The sequence below is a fragment of the Aulostomus chinensis genome, chromosome 23 (genome assembly GCF_037954235.1).
Source record: "Aulostomus chinensis isolate RoL2024-O1b breed Wild chromosome 23, RoL_Achi_v1.0, whole genome shotgun sequence".
Lineage (NCBI taxonomy): Eukaryota > Metazoa > Chordata > Actinopteri > Syngnathiformes > Aulostomidae > Aulostomus > Aulostomus chinensis.
The window spans coordinates 14619810-14636268 of NC_141342.1; the positions used below are offsets into that span (position 1 = coordinate 14619810).

At 43.8% G+C, this 16459-nt stretch overlaps 1 protein-coding gene across 18 annotated transcripts in view; it reads right to left on the reverse strand.

Moving 5' to 3' along the window:
• Positions 1–16459, reverse strand: part of tcf7l2 (transcription factor 7 like 2) — a 101059-nt gene that overhangs the window by 47333 nt on the left and 37267 nt on the right. For 11 of the 18 annotated variants that reach the window (XM_086196101.1, XM_086196091.1, XM_086196085.1 and 8 more), the window contains 2 exons: positions 10703–10804; positions 3928–3987 (listed from right to left, as the gene is read on the reverse strand). The exons of 2 other annotated variants lie outside the window; for them this stretch is intronic. In XM_086196101.1, coding sequence (XP_086052227.1) covers positions 3928–3987; positions 10703–10804 — 162 coding nt within the window. The remainder of the gene's footprint in view (positions 1–3927; positions 3988–10702; positions 10805–16459) is intronic. 5 more of the 18 variants (XM_086196102.1, XM_086196092.1, XM_086196097.1 and 2 more) reach the window with 2 other exon arrangements.

Consider the following 16459-nt stretch of genomic DNA (forward strand, 5'->3'; position numbering starts at 1 on the left):
TAAATTGGGGATTTGGGGGGGGGGGGGGGGGGGTTCAGGCTGGCCCAACAAACCTGCAAACACACTTTGGAATATATGAGGAAGGTGACAAGAGGACCAAGCTAAAAGTAAACACACACCCGTGCAAACTCTAAAGCCCCCTCTCCTGTTATAAGGGCGTCCAAACAGAAAACCAAAAGTCATGGCAGCTTAAGTGCGCTTGGGAGTCACTCAGCATTCCACAACACACACAAAAACACACACACACACACACACACACACACACACGCAGTTTAAATTTGACTGGGACTGTTTATTCATCCATAACCATAAATTGTTCTTCAGGGACTTTTGGTGAGGCTTCATATTCTCACAATTTTACCCCAAACTAGACTCTTTGTTCTCCCCAACTTTCATTTAACTTCGATTTCCTTCGCGATCAATAAATTATGGATTTATCTATAAACTCCTTTATTGACACCAGATAAGGCTAATGCAGTATAACAAAAAAAAACAAGAGCTGGGCAATAAATCCTTGTGAGGATTTTAATGTTTAGTTTTTAATAGCTGATTTGTCATTTTGGACCCTGAAATTTCACGTATTGTCTCTCTGTACTGAGTTATACTGAGAGGTGTTCCTAATATTTTACCATGACATTTTTATGAATAAGGTTATATTAACTATAATAAAGAGCCTCGAGACCATAACAGTTTTACTTTGACTTGTGACTTCAACATAAACTTTTAGAGGGGAAACAGCTCTCTTGCTCCTGTGTGGTTTATTAAACACATAAGCAGCTTTTCCACTGCATGGTACCGGCTCAACTTGACAACTGGACTCAGCCCTTTTATCGGGGGGGGGGGGGGGGGGGGGGCATTGGGTAAAAGCAGTGCACCAGTACCTTGTACTTTTTTGGGCATAAGGTGGACACGAAGACAATTTGGACCACCGACTGGTGGGAGAGAATCGACACCAGAGTCAACATTGCGTTATTTTGTGATTTTAAATAAAAACTGATTTGTAAAATGTATGTAAAACAAGTTCGTTCAACCGGAAACAGCGCAAAGTCAGAAGAGGCTTTATCCTGGCGGGTGCTGGACGAGCCGTCTCAGCTAGAGGAGTTAGCTAACATGGGTGCTGCTTGCTAACTCGTTTGGTGTTGGATTCAAAACCTGAACCAGAAATTGCTACCAAAGGTGCGTGCGGCAACTACGAGGAAGAAGGGGACGGTCGAGTGGGAAAGTCTGACCGGCTCCACTGAAAGGGCGCTACATGCAGTTGAAAACAAAATCCTGGTACCGAAACAGTAGAGTTAAGTCGGTGCCGTGCAGTGGAGAAGTCTAAAGTTTTCCGTCCGATACCGTTCTGAGCGGATCTGTACGATCACAGACCACTACCCTCAGCTTCGCCTCTGCTACTTTCAGCTTCCTCCTTATAGAAAAAAACCCCCATTCCTCTTTGTTGTGATTGGTTGGCATTAATACACGATAGAAAGCATGTGCTCCACTAAAAAGTAAAACTTTTTCTGAACTTCACAAAGACTGTCAGATTGAAAGAAACACGATATCGCAAACCTCAATAGCTCCATCTTTAACAAGCGTACACAGGGTAATGGGGTGTGATGATGCTCCTGCACCTATAGTCCACGCGTGCTACGTGATGTTTGTGTCTGCGCATGTCAAAGGCAACACTCAAGAGCCTAGAGCCGCTCGAACTTCTGCAGCCCACCCCTGGGATATTCACTAAATCAATTCACCCCGTTCTCAAAAGTTCACTTCCAAACTTCCTGGAAAAAGGAACAGACATTTCTGAGGAATAACAAAGAGGGTTAGTGAGAGTAATAACATTGTGTTTAATCCCACACAATTCTGCCTCGTACCAGAATGAGAACAGCAAGCCAAGGGGGACTTGCAGCAAAAACAAATCAACGCTACAGCGGGCTGATGCGTGTTAGCAGCACATAACAGAATCTAGATTCAAGAGTTCGTAACAAAGATACTGCAAATTACATAAAATCAGGCTCCATTATGCAGGTACCTACTTTGAGAATACATAAAAAAAGAAATACTGCTGATGTCGAGAGCATGCTAAGTAAGAAAGTTCTCATATCACTGAGTTTCCTCTCTTCTCCCCCCTGCCAATTCCTTCTAGTCCCCTTCCTCTTTGTGGCTCTGACCTCAGCCTCTTCCATACTGCTGCTGCTGCTGCTGGGAGGAAAAAAAAAAGAAGAAGCATGGATCGCCTTACTCCGGGCCTGGCTCCGTATGCCCCCCCCCCCCCCCCCAACAACATCCCATCCCTCCCTCCACACCTTCCTCTTTCACTTTAAACCTCATTCCGTCACTGCAGCCAAATCCTCCTCATCCTCCCTCCCGTCTCCTCCACCCCCCTCCTCCTCCCTCCTCGTCCCGTGCCCTCAGCCCAGTGCTAATTGGTAAATCTGTTGAACTATGGCAGCCTCAACAATGAGACACCTGGAGTTCTGTCAAAACAAGTTTCCCTGTGAAACAGCCTGCAGTGTTCATACAGTAGCATAGGGAGCTGCTGGGACTCTTGTCATTCTCATAGCTGGCTGCAGAGAGGAGCCAAGGGGGTTGAGCTCTCCGGAGGAAATCCATCAGATATGAGTGTACTGGACAGTCGGTCTAGTAGGAGTAGTTCATCATAGAATTAGATTACTGAATCCCCATGTGAACTCTGACCTTAATTCTTGCTGCATACGGGCAAATCATTACCACATATTTCCGAGGACTACTTATTAGTTCAGGGTTAAATGAGTTCAAGCTGTTGTGTGTAAACATGTGAAACCTGACCGGGCTCTGACGACCTGTCATCGAAAACTCAAGTCACACCTTAGAGGCAAGGATACTTTGGTTTATATGACACACACACACAGACACACGCACGCACGCACGCACAGGCACACCCAAAAAGGTGATCCTGTAAGACCTTGTCAAACAAGTTCTAGCAAAGACAAGTATAAGAGTATGAGAGAAGGAGACAAGCAGCAGCTCTTTTTTTAAGTCGTTTTCTCTTAAAAGAAAGAAGGAAAGCATCAATGCAGTCTTGACCATCACATTAATATCTATTTGGACAATCAAGCACCTTCTACCTGTTTGTGTGTGTGTGTGTGTGTGTGTGTGTTATTTACACCAACAAATGCCCTGCTGAGTGTGCAAAATCAACCAGCAATTGATCAGTCAAAGAATCCATGAACACAATCCGCAGAGCTGCAGTCGCCAAACACGGATTAATAAATTCTCCTCTGGGCTTCAGCAAAGAAAACCTCCTCCCAGCTTCTTGGAGCCGAGCTGAAGCAGATCTAAACAAGACTTACTGATGATTCGGCGTGCCAGCTTTCAGTCGGATCACGTTTATTTATATTTAGGCTCCAATTTCATTTGAACAACAGCTCAATGACAGACAGGCAGTGGCTTATCTATTCATCAAAATGTTGTTATCTCACATTCACAGCCAGATTGCGTTAATCAAGAGAACGATTTGCTCCTCTTGCAAATAGGATTATTTTAGCTTAATTTAAAGCTGATATGTTGATCATGTTTGAGACACTCGCTGAGCAAAGCTCAGGTAAACACTTTTAAATGTTAGAGGAATCCAAAAAAAAAGAAAAAAGAAAAAAGAAAATCCCCTCACCCACAAAACCATCACCTGGATTGACAATTTAAACATGAAAAAAATGTAGCAAATCAGCATCAAAGCAGCAGTGAATTAGCACAAAGCACAACACAGCATGATTATCATCATCGACACCAGGATTCACAGTCATCATTTATTTGCGTTCTTTTTTTTTTTTTTTTTTTGGTTTTGAATCATCAAGTAGCAGTGGTTAAAAAAAAAATTGATATGTGGAATCAACCAAAAAAAAAAAAAAAAAAAAAATTAAAGAAAATCCAGCAAGATATTTTTGGAATTCAAAGTTCTCTCACCAAATGAAATTGGTGAAGGCTCAGATCTGACTGTCCGGGGAATTCCCAGCAGAAGGGCCCCTGAAAGGCAAAGATGGACGTTCCCAAGTCACACAATTATATCAGCTCTCTATTATCTCTCTCTCTCTCTCTCTCTCTCTCTCTCTCACACACACACACACACACACACACCCAGCTGAGCAGAGTTTATGCAAAAACTGCATGTCCTCCCTAGAAATCCTGCATCCCCCTGACTTTTGAGATATTTAAACTACAAGCTCATCTCTGCTGCCTCAGCGTTCTCTTGGGTGCATGTAGAATGGGAGAACACTGGCTTCGCACTGGTTACATGGCTGTTGCTACTGGCTGGCTGGTTGTTAGAACAATATTAACACTTTGGTTTGAACTTTTTTTTTTTTTTTATCTCTTCATCATCCACACCTTCATGGGAGCAGTTAGCTGCTCTGGGGATTCACTTTTGCCACCCAACTTGTTACGTTGAGCTGTAAATATCTCCTGCGTGCTTTTTTTTGACGGCTGCTAACGTTTAACAAAGCAGGAATTTTCTGCCATTTATGTGGTTATTTATTTTTTTGTCAATACAAGATGTGCGCTAAAAATTGTTCAGGATGGAGTTTAGTTAAGAGGACTTGCATGTGCTGCAGCTGAGAACAACAAAAAAAAAAACAAGATCACTAGATGATAAGAGGACAGCAAAGGAAGAAAGAAGAGTAAAATAAGGAAAGAGAGATATTGATTTCCTATGGGAGAAAGTAGTAGAAGTCTCAGAACATGCAGAGAAAAGCAACATGGCCTTTAGTTTCCTGAAGGGCTCCAGTACCTAAAAGCTAGTGTGCAGGTTGCTTTCTCTGCACATAGATCACTAGGTTCTATTTGTACTTGTACTTAACCCCGGGGCAAGCCAGATAACTTTTTTTTTTTTTTGTTAAAAGTCATACAATGAGCACTCACTGTGGTTACTGGTGAAACACACACAGACATAAACACAAACACACACACACACACACACACACACACAGATATAAATATGTGTTATCCTTATACATGTGTGTGTTCGATAAAAGAGTCACACATTTCTGGAGGTATCTTAAGTTGACAAGGGGTTACAAAACGGTCAAATACCACAGCAAGAACAAAAAGACAACAATGGCCCTGGAGCTATTCGCACGCATGCACACACACACACACACACACAATACAAAAAAGCTCCTATTCAAATGTCTTAGAATCTGATGTTGTTCACACACTTGACAAAAAATAAATAAAATGCTGACTTTTTTCAAAAATTCGACTGTGTTTGCACTTGTTGTGCACATCCTTCGGGCCATTTGTGGCTTTCTCCGCTCTAAAATGTAATTCCGTTAAAGAAGCAAGACGACTCTTCAGTTGTTGTTATTGTATTGCTGCAGACTAAATCAACACTGAGTGGATTGTTTGTGTGAATAAGCAGCCATCCAGACTGTCAGACAGATACAATGATTGAGGTACTCTCATATTCATTGTCACGGCTCGCCAGGGCCTGACGCCACGTCTCGATGGCCTCCGATTTTTGGCCTGAGCTGATGATGTAAGCGTGACCTCTTGAGCAAACGTCTCGTCTGGAGGAGGCAGGGTGAGAGAGTGGACAGACAGAAGCATCTCTAGCTTATCCCGCCTACCCACACACGGACGTCTGGTGTAGTTAGTATCATATAACACACATTACACTATGTGAGAGGCTCATTTACTCCGTTAGCTGCAGAGGTAGCAAAAATTTGTGACTTAGCTTACTTGTAGCCCGTTAGCTTGTTTTGGCTAGCCCATGGTTCATGGTCTATCTGAAATCTGCTGCAAATATTTTTTGCAATGTACTCAAATACCTGAACACAACATAAACAAAGAAGAGAAGCTCTGCAAACAAGTGGAAAATCACTGACGTGTCCGCTGAACAGACTTCAAATGGATTAGTGTGTTTACCCACTCCAGACTTACGTACGTAGAAACAAGGCCTTGGGAGTCGGCAACACGTAGAAAATCTTCAAAGAGGTCTTTTTTTTTTTTGCAATATTGACAAGTTCATAGTTTCTTGATAAAGAAACTATTTCTAAATAAATAGTTGAGTGTCTTTTTGTCAAGTTCAGTAATTAGATCAAATGTCGGTCCTGCACATGCACGAGAGCTTGAGTTGCCTAAAATAGCCAAAAGATAAGAAATGGACAAATGGGTTCCCAGCGCCCTGTTATATATTAACATGTTGCCCAAGCCTAAATGCCACCAGCATTGTGCAACTTTGGACCCAAAAGAGCACTGAATAAATGCGTGAAACTTGTTTTCTCTTATGGCGAAGCTTAGACAGAGATGATGCACACAAAGACGACAAAAGCTAGAGGTTGTTTGGAAAAGGGTTCAGAATGGGGAGAGGAAGGGCAGCTAATGGTTGGCATAAGTCAAGACAGAGAGGGTTTTCTCGGTGAAGTCCTAAGGGCAGTGTATGGGTGGTGCCTGCTGACCATGGGGTCGCTCATTAACAGCAGAGGAGGCCAGGCCTCCTAGAGTCCGCAGCAATTGTCTGGCCGGCCCAGGTGCACGGTCCATTCAGACCACAGGAAGCCCCCTTTATCCTCATTTGTCCAGAATGGACAGAGAAACAGTCAAGGAAGGTGAATGTGATGCCGACTCTGTCTTTTCTAACACTGACCGAGAGAAGCAGTCGCATGCCTGTCCAGTCCTTTGGCCCATTGAAGGATCCACAGAGTAATTGTTGTGCGTCTAAACTGAAACACACTCCTCTTGTTTTGTTTTGTTTCTAATATACAATATCAAAAACATGTCAGCTCTTTTCACACAGCCTCATCCCGGTACGCATTCTTTAGAGAAAAAAAGTATATCTGAATGGAAACAAACTACGCGAGTTGACCGGTTGTAAAGGCTGAGGTGGGAGGTCTCTCCAGCCGTAAAAATGGCCAGATTCCATCACTTCCTCCACAATAATTACCATACACTTGGAGCAAGTGCCCTCCCTCTCCTCATCCCTGAGCCCATGCTTCACTACCTCTGACACAAACACACACACAATAACACAGTGAGGCACAGTCGGGAAATGGTTAACACTCCAGCCATCCCCTGCTGCCAGTGAAAGCCCACAAAACAATGGAGACATTGTTCGATCGGGGCTAGGCTCGAGACGCTAAGGCAGTGTGTGTGTGTGTATATGCACGTGAATTTCAGGAAAGTAGTTTGTGTGTGTTTGCTCTTGACATGTGCATGTTTCTGCCCCAATTCCCAGAACGGCAAATTAAGAAACGTGATTCAATTAGAGCAGTTTGCATCACAGTGCTGCTTTCACATTTCATTCCAGAGGCGCCATTTTTAAATTAAAAAAAAAAAAAGTTTGATTACATGATGGTGAGAAATGATGGTTTAATACATTTTGGCTACATTATGTCATGACATCACTGACATGGACACGGACTCCCACTGAGTCCTTTTCTGCATTGCTATCACGCACACTTGGAGTGGATTTATGTGACTTTTATACGTTGTGGTACGGAAATAATGTGGTAATCGCTGAATAATAGTAGTAAACACACAAACACACACACACACACACACACACACACACACACACAAAACCAGATCCAAGCCATGTCCTGCAGCCTTGTCTCCACAAAGACTCTTCAAACCCGCAACGTAAAATTACAACAACACAGTAAAAGACAACTTGACAAAGCAAACACTGTTTGTGATACTTTCCTCAGGAGCTGTGTGAGGCCTAAAATCTGTCTTGAGTCTCTCCGTCAAAAAAATACACATCAATGGGTGGATAAATATTGAATAACTTTCAGCCAATGGCATAAAAGTTCAGCGGCGGCAGGTTTTGAGGCTGCCTGCGGGGTGGTCAAGCACTTCAAAAAGGTCCTGTGACGCCCCCTTTGAGTGCATGGTAAACAGGAGCCATACAGCATGCCCTCAGAAAGACCAGGCGGCATGAGGTCACTTCCTTTTCTCAGCTGATCCTCCAGACACCCCCCCCCCCCCCAACCGAGCCCTCCAGCTGGAGAATGTCCGTCCGTGTCCATCTTTTTCCTCCATCCTCAGCCGTGACTTTCTGGATTTTATCTACAACCATCTCTATCTTTCCCACTCCACCCTTGTGGTCTTTCTAGCGTTGTTTGAACTGTCTTAGGGTCGCTAACACTTTTGATGGCTCTTATCTAACAGGCCAATCAACGGCTTCTTATCACTGCCAATGCAGCCTGCTAGCGCTCCAGGCAGAGAGAGGTCAAGGTGCCTGAGTATTTCTTTGCATTTGCAAACAAAAAGAAACTACTGTTTACAGCCCAATTTATTGATAAGAGGATCACGTACTGGAACATCTTGTAAAAGAAGCTTGGTTGAGTGACACCAGCAGGAGTCCGTGTGGGGTTATCATTGGCATTCACGCTGCTGTCCACAATAATCTTTCTTTTTCTATATGTAAGACAGCTAGTATGATGCAAACCGGGAGAAACATTCGATCACACTTCCTTCTCAGCCAGAGGTGGATGCAGGAGCAGCAACAATACAAGCTGTATTTCACGTTCAATGTCATCCCGCGTGTCTGGGCAGAGATGCCGCCGCCACTCTGATCTTATGAGTGCGTGTGCTGACGAAAAGAAAACCGTGTTATTTATCATCTTATCTAACAGCTTTATTGACCCGACAAAAACAACTTGAGGATTTGAAACAGTCTCTCAACTTTAGCAGTTTCTGAGTTGTGAATATAAAAAAACAACAACAAATGCTTTAACACGAACGCCGAAACACCACCTCATGAAAACAAATCAAGCAGAAGTAAATGGACAGAAGTTACAACAGTGCTTTCAACATGACAAAATAACGTACTGTTTTTGGTTTTTTTGCTAGTACAACATGCAGTAGTTTTAGCAGTTTTTTTTTACCATATGCACGTGTTACTACAAGCTGATTGAGCTTCAGCTTCATCTGGCAACCCTATAGCTTCTCCGTATTTACGAGCGAGGATTTGTTTTGTTGACAACTTGAATAAAGTTTGATTTGAGTGCACTTGAGAAAAACACACGCTTTAATATAGCTAGAGAACATAATTCTATATTTGTTTCGTGCACAACTCTTAACCAACCTAATTAAACAACTTACGACAATGTTATTATGGTCCTCTTGCATTCTTAAAAGTTGAAACTACAACCAATAAAGTGTTGTTGTTCCCAGACTCCCTTTAAAAGTGAATTTTAAAGCAGACATTTAGTTGCATGTGAGGTGGTGTAAGTATTTACAGCCATATGACTCATCGCAGGATAAAACCACAAGCATTTACCTGCAGCTTTCGCTGCCTACGACCAGTTTAATGGCTTCATAGGACTTCTCGTTTTTTTTTTCCTCTTCAGCGTCTCTTAAAATAACAGAGTAAGAAAAGGCCCCTGAACTCTTTGGTATAAAAATAACGTCGCAGCCCAAGATATGGACGGCCTGAGCTGGGTTTGTTTTGTTCAAAATAATACTGTCATCTGCAGCTCTTTGTCTTAAAAACAACTTTTGACAAGGTTTTTTGTTTCAAATAAACAGCCTTGTCAACTCTCGCTATTTTAAAATGGGCAAAATACCAAGGAGGCCTTAGCTCACCCACTTCTAAGTAGCTATTCGCGACGGTATTTATTACAGACCATAAATGTAGCTGAACTGATCAAATGTCAAATGTAACTCGCAGGGACAGTGTGTCTTGACAATATGCAAGACAAGTGCAAAGTTGTGCAATAAAAATGAAGCACCGTATTGATTCCAAACTTTGTTCTCTTACTGGGTGCAGGAGTGAAAAGGGTCAGCCGTGAATTGTTCCCTCCAGAGATGCTGTATTTATGAGCCCGCTCGACTAAAATCGTTATGCGCTATTCAAATTGTCACTTTCATAACTACATGTAGGAGATAGACGACTACAACACAAAAGAGCCAACCGTGCCAGTAATAGTCCACAGATTCATGGTCACCTCATTAATTCTGCTCAATCCCCCCTCTCATTGATTTTCCTGGCTCACTAACCCTGTGACCACATCCACACACCTCCCAATGTTCAACCTTTCCTCTGACCTCTTGAAAACTTTCTGCCTTTGGCTAACTATGAAGTTCACATCCAAGTGTTCATTCTAGAGCAACTAGCCTCTTAGATATTGACATGCCTGAGGTGGATGCTGTGTGTGTGTGTGTGTGTGTGTGTGTGTGTGTGTGTGTGTGTGTGTGTGTGTGTGTGTGTGTGTGTGTGTGTGTGTGTGTGTGTGCGTGCCGCTATGGCGGTCCAGCCAACTCTCTCAGTCAACTGCCAGAGTGCTCCTCCAACTCTGCGGATAGGGTAATCAATGTTGAAGGAACGCCCCCACACTGCCCTCAAACACAGGGTGTTAGCGGCTTATTCTCCTGATATTATCATTTTCTCTGGCTGTCCACAGACCAACTGCTGCACCTGCCACAGTGGCACCCACCTCCTGATCAAGTCACACACACAGGAAGAAAAAACAAAACAAAACAAGGAACAACAGACCTTCAAAATTTAAAGCTGAGTGACGGTTTTGGGTTTTTTTTTGTTAGTGATTTAAATGCAAACACACCTGCATTCTCCAGTTAAAACATCCATTCATGGAAGGGGGGTGGGGGGGGGGGGCTACAACCGTGAAGTTGTTTTCAGGATGGATAAGAGAAAGACACCAAGTTGTCTTACTGCCATGAATAAGAGAAGAAGAGCTAGGAAAAAAATAGAGGAGGAGAAATACCGAGTGGAGTTACTTACAACGATGTGTGCCGGTGACGGGGACCTGGCATCTTTAAGTGCTTGTCTACTCTGAAGACCTCCTGGTTGAACATCTAGAAGGGGCCATTTCATCTGTAGGTACTGAATGGTAGAAAGGAAACAGAATGGAAAGAAAGAAACAAAACATGTTAACAATGCAGAAAGCAAAAGTCAAAAAACAAAACAAAACAACAAATTAAAAATAAGACAAAAAAGGGACATTTCTTGATGGGTGAATGGGTGTGGAGACTCAAAAACATGGAACAGCAAATAAAGATTAAGGCGTAGATGGGGTGAGGATGGCCTCAAGCATGTGTGCGCAATAGAAATTGTATTTATTATCGGGATACACACAACAAAGACAAGCAGTCTCACAACGAGCGAGAAACTTTATCCTACAAGTGATTTAAGTGACTCAGGTACGGGGGGCAGAAGGTTAGAGTATTGCTGTACACGGGCTGTGGCTCTAAGATGACCTACTATCATAAATGTGACTGTTGTCAAATTTTTATTGGATGCCATAAAGAGGTTAGAGTGTGGCGTCTCACCACGCTCCTCTGAGGCTAGACCTCCTGACTGCCTCCATAAATGATTGACTTGGACTCAATCAGAAGTCCCCCCCTCTCTCTTTCTCTCTCTCTCTCTCTCTCACACACACACAGACAAAAGATAAGCAGGGTCATGAGAAACATCTGTCTGTGTTAAAAACGGGTTGGTGTACTGTAAATGTGATGATATTTGCTGTGTTGACTGAAATAGTGACGCACCCGTCCTAATCTTAACCTGTTTGGATTGTAATATAAAACTAACAAGCGCTGCCATTAAAATGATTATGTCACAGGATATTACCTCTCCCTAAACGGGAAATTCTTTATAGATTTGTTAGCCATTGACTGGCAGGTGATGACCTTGCTCCAGTATGTGGTCCAAGCTGTTCTTATCGATGTCACGGCCACCTAGTTGGAGAAAAAGAGGCCACAGCAGCTGTTTTGTTTCAGAGGGCTTTGGAATGGGCAACTTTTTCTTAGCGCTAAGTCTCTGAAATACTGAGGGAGGGAAACATCTGTTGAGCTGAATATCCTGAGCTACACCTGTCATAAATGTAACACCGGTGGCTTTTTGGAAATCTGGTCTCTCGATTTCCTCAAAGGTGATGTATGAGATAAAGTTTACACTAGAATTACCACCTCGCTACAGTATACTTCGGCCAACCGGTACAGTCACAGTCCGCATTCGTCCAGATTTATGTGTGGTGAAGACTTGAAGGGAAATTAACAGACTTGAGCCAGAATTTGTAAAATTATTTGTGTATGAGCAGTAACCTTGATCTTTGACCTTAAACCATCCATCCATGTATTTTCTACTGTTAATCCTGTTAAGGGCGGGGTTCAACCTGGACAGGTCGTCAGTCCATCGCAGGGCCAACACATATAAACAGAAAACCATTCGCTCTCACAGCCACGCCTACGGTCAGTTTAGAGTATGGATTAACCTCGTCCCCTCTTACATGTCTTTGGAGAGACAGCAATTCGGAGAGAACCCACGCAGACACAGGGAAACATGCAAACTCCACAATGAAAGATCCCGCGATTGTGCCGGGGCTGGAACCCGGAACCTTCTTACTATGAGGTCACAGTGCTAAACACTGCACCACCGTGCCACCTGTGACCTCAAACCGCCAAACTCTAATTACTTCATCCTTAACTGCAAGCAAACATTGATTCCATGTTTGAGAAGTACCCCTCAAGATGTTCCGTAGAGCGATCTTGACATTTGAACCTCAGAATCTTTCCAGTTCATCTTTGGCTCCTAGTGGACATTTGTGCCGAATTTGAAGAACTTCTTCCGTGGCATTCCTTAGATATCTTGTTAATGAGAGGAGGGCGTACGGATAGATAAACATAATGCCCACGACCCATGGTTGCCTCTGACTGAATGGAATAAAAAAAGGTCAAATAAAACTAATTATTAAAATACTGTAGGTTCAATGAGCATGAGTATAAAATATTCTAAACCTCCACTACAAAAGCCTGTAAAAAGGTGGAAAAGTAGAAAAAAAATGGTGAATTTCTGGAGTTGTCCAATTAAAATAAAAGCATATTGCATCACTTGGTGACCTAAAAGTCAGAAAAAGGTGATCCGCTATAAATTCTCCTCCTGCTCTATTACACACAAGGTTTCTGTCCAAATGATGACAAGTGGACTGGCAAATTTTATGACAAGCCGGTTGGATTCCATTTCTTTGTGTTGCCATCAAGCAAAGAGTGGCCACTAGTCTGTATCCAAGAGTGTGTTTGCATGTGTGTGTGTGTACATGTCAGTGGTGGTCAGAGCGAGTGTGTCACGACCCTTCCTGAGACTGTGTCTAAATCAGTGGTAATTAGCGAAGAGTTCACCATGGGGTGCCTGCCAGTGGTAGACGCTGGAGGGAGTTATTGACTCCATGTCCACTGTTGGAGCCCCTGCAAGGATACAAAAAACACTGGCTGGTCTTTCTCTACCACTACCAGCCATTTATGACCCCTAGAACACTTTTACTGCTACAAACAGGGTTTTGTTTATGCTTGTTTGTCTGTCCTAGAATGGAAAAGGGAAAGGCTGTAAAAACTCTGGAGTTGTGGGTTTTTTATGAACCCCCCCCCCCCCCACACACACACACACACACACACACACACTGGGTATTAATTGTCATGAAGGGGAGCTGGGGGAGGGAGGGGGGCTGTGTTTTAACAGTAAAAGAAGAGGAAGAGAGTGACTGAGCTGCTGTCATCTATGAGGTAATTCTAGACAAGGTCCATTGGTGCCAGAGGGGCCGAAGACAGGCCGGTCCTGAAGTGGAGGGAGTGTAAATTGTGATATTCAGTCATGGGAATGTCCTGCCATCGCATGTGCACACATGCTCACACATGCAAATATTCAAACACAGCTGCGGCCCACAGAGGGGTCTAAGCGAGAGGACATTCTGAGGAGCGTGAAGGTGACACCCCTGAGTGTGGCAATGGGGTAGAGAGACATTGAAAGACTGCAGGGAGAGGGAGGGTGTCGGAGCGCATGTCCTAACAAGTGGCTCCACTTCAGCGCCGTTATTGCAAATGTTCTCACACACTAATCTCTCCTGCAGGTTTTACAAGCATGCCAAGGAAAACGGAGCCCTGGCAAGCACCAGCGCTTTCCGACCACCCCCCTCTCTGCCCCCCCTTCCTCTCACTCTCTACCCGCCTGTCTGTCCTGCTAACGGACGCACTGCCTGGGCTTGAGTAGGCCATGACCTCTGAACCCTCTCCGCTGCTCCAAGCCCCTCCCTATTCCCCACTCAGCGACCTGAAAACTCTCCTGCTATGAGGGGGCCCCCCGGGTAATTCAAGAGCCATTCCAATGTGACAAATTGCTCTGGAGTTCCAGGATAACTCTCTCCTCTCCTCTGTCTCTCTTCCTGCCCCCCTCCCACACACACAAACACTGTCCTGCCCCTCTTGACATACCCCCACCCTCTTAGAACCACCCAGTGGTTGTGCTCCGACTCCAGCTTGTGCAGCAGACGGCTTCTCCCTCTCCTTTTCAGCCTCTCACCCCACCCTTGTTCTCTTCCCCCTAGCCTGCGCCCCTCCTCGCCTGGCCAGCACCACAATGGGAGCTGAATGACTCAATTGTCTCTGATGAAGTGAAAGACAACGGAGTCCTCCAAATTCTTACAGAGGGATGAACTCACTCTCGCTGTCCCTATTTCCCCACCATCTAAAGCTTTTCCAGGCACATGAAGGCCTCTTGGTGGCAGATTGGACGACGACCAAGGTCTTATTTCTATTCTCCTGATAAGTTAAGTCTATAAATAAGCCTGTCAGCGATATGTAATGAAGTCTTAATCACTGAATTAAAAGATGCTTGTTGTAAACTTCTGCCCCCAAGACACAGAATTTCAAAACGGCCAGAAAAGTGTTGTTATCGAGCGTTATGATGTCACAGAGCGCGTGTCCCATAGCCATCCGGATGAAGAAATAAAATGTCATCCTTTCTGTTGTCTCGCCTTTTAGACATCTGCGTTAAATTTGGTGTCATTGCAAAAGTATGAATTGTTGAGTTACTGCCAAACTCTGTTTTGTTAAGTCACAGCTCAAATCATTCATCCTTAAGTTTCAGGAGTTGCTGAGATACTGCGTGCAGCGAGGACAGGCGGGGCAGATGACATTGCAATGACCAGTCAAAATGGAGGCCGCTTCTATTGATCTACAGCTTGGATGTACGGCCGCAATGAATAAATATATTCACTATTAACAAGACATTCATTTTACTAATTAAGGGATTAGTGGGTTGGTTTTGGAAAACATCAGAATATTGAGAAAAGGTAGGTTACAATTTCCAATCCAACCCATCCATCCATTTTCTACCGCTTTTCCTGTTAAGGGTCATGGGGGGGCTGGAGCCTTTCCCAGCCGCGGGGTTCACCCCGGACGGGTCGCCAATTTATTATCATGAAGTCTAAAAACTGCAGAAAATATTCATGTTTGGAATCAGGAAAAAGATGTTTCTCATGTTATGGGCTTCTTTATGAACTAAGATCTTCACCAGCTGCAATGACGGTAAGAAAAAAGTTGGGTCCTGAATATCTGGGTCAAAAGCTAGAGGGTCTTCACAAAACACCCTAACCAATCCACACACCACAATACTCCTACAGTGATAGACACTGATCCTCACCAAAAAATTTATTATATATATATATATATATATATATATATATAAAAATAAATAAAATTCCCACACTTTATCAAACTTTAACCAAACGTCAATATAAGCTATTGACAAAGTGGTAGGAGGGGAGATCTTCCTCATAAGTTTTTCAGCGTGAATGACCTGACATGAAAGGTGCAGGATTCTATCCATTTCTGGTCAGCAACCAGCTGCTTTTCCATCAAGCTCCCATCTGATGCGCTCTATCACGTGCGGCTGAAGCAGAGGCCACGCTGCAGCTTGTTCGGTTTTGGATTAAGGAGCAGAGGGTATCGTACCAAACAGAGCTTCTTATGTGCCAATATGGCCTCCAAAAATCGGTCCATTTTCCAGCAGGGGACCATTGGACAGATGATGATGATGACGAACTACCGGGGCTCCATGGAAGTTGAGGGGGATGGGGGGGGGGGGGGGCAGACAAATAGCAGCTTGGGTTTAGAGTTGGCATATGGATGCTGGGTGTTGCTCTACAGAGCCATCTGTGTCTGCATCCTCTAACACACATTTCACAGCTCTTCATACATGAGGAACACATGTACATTCACACATACACCCCCCCACCCCCTTCAACATGCCCTCTTTCACACCTGAACAATCCTCTTCACCCACATTTCACAACATGCTTTGGTGGACAGGCCGGGTAGATCCTCCGGGATAGCACTCAGAGATGGGATTGACAGCTTGCAGATTACACCAATCAGACTATACTGTTATAAAGAGCTTTATTAAAGTCGGAAACGATAAAGACTAGTAAGAGAAGCCTATTTGAAGCTCTGTAAGTAAACTGCGCAGAGCTTAAAAGATTAACCCATCCAGTTTAACTACAGTTTTATCCCTTTAAAAACAAGAATGGAGCATATTCTCTTGATCTGTTACGGAGATCGTTGGAAGTCTTTGTTCTCGCCATCAGGATGGAAGGGGAGACGCATGCTCACGCAAACACCAGTTGTTGAGGAGGGAACAATAATTTTCTGTAATTGAGGGAGGATGAAGCTTAATGCAGATCCTTTGAAATCGTGGAAAAAAAAAATT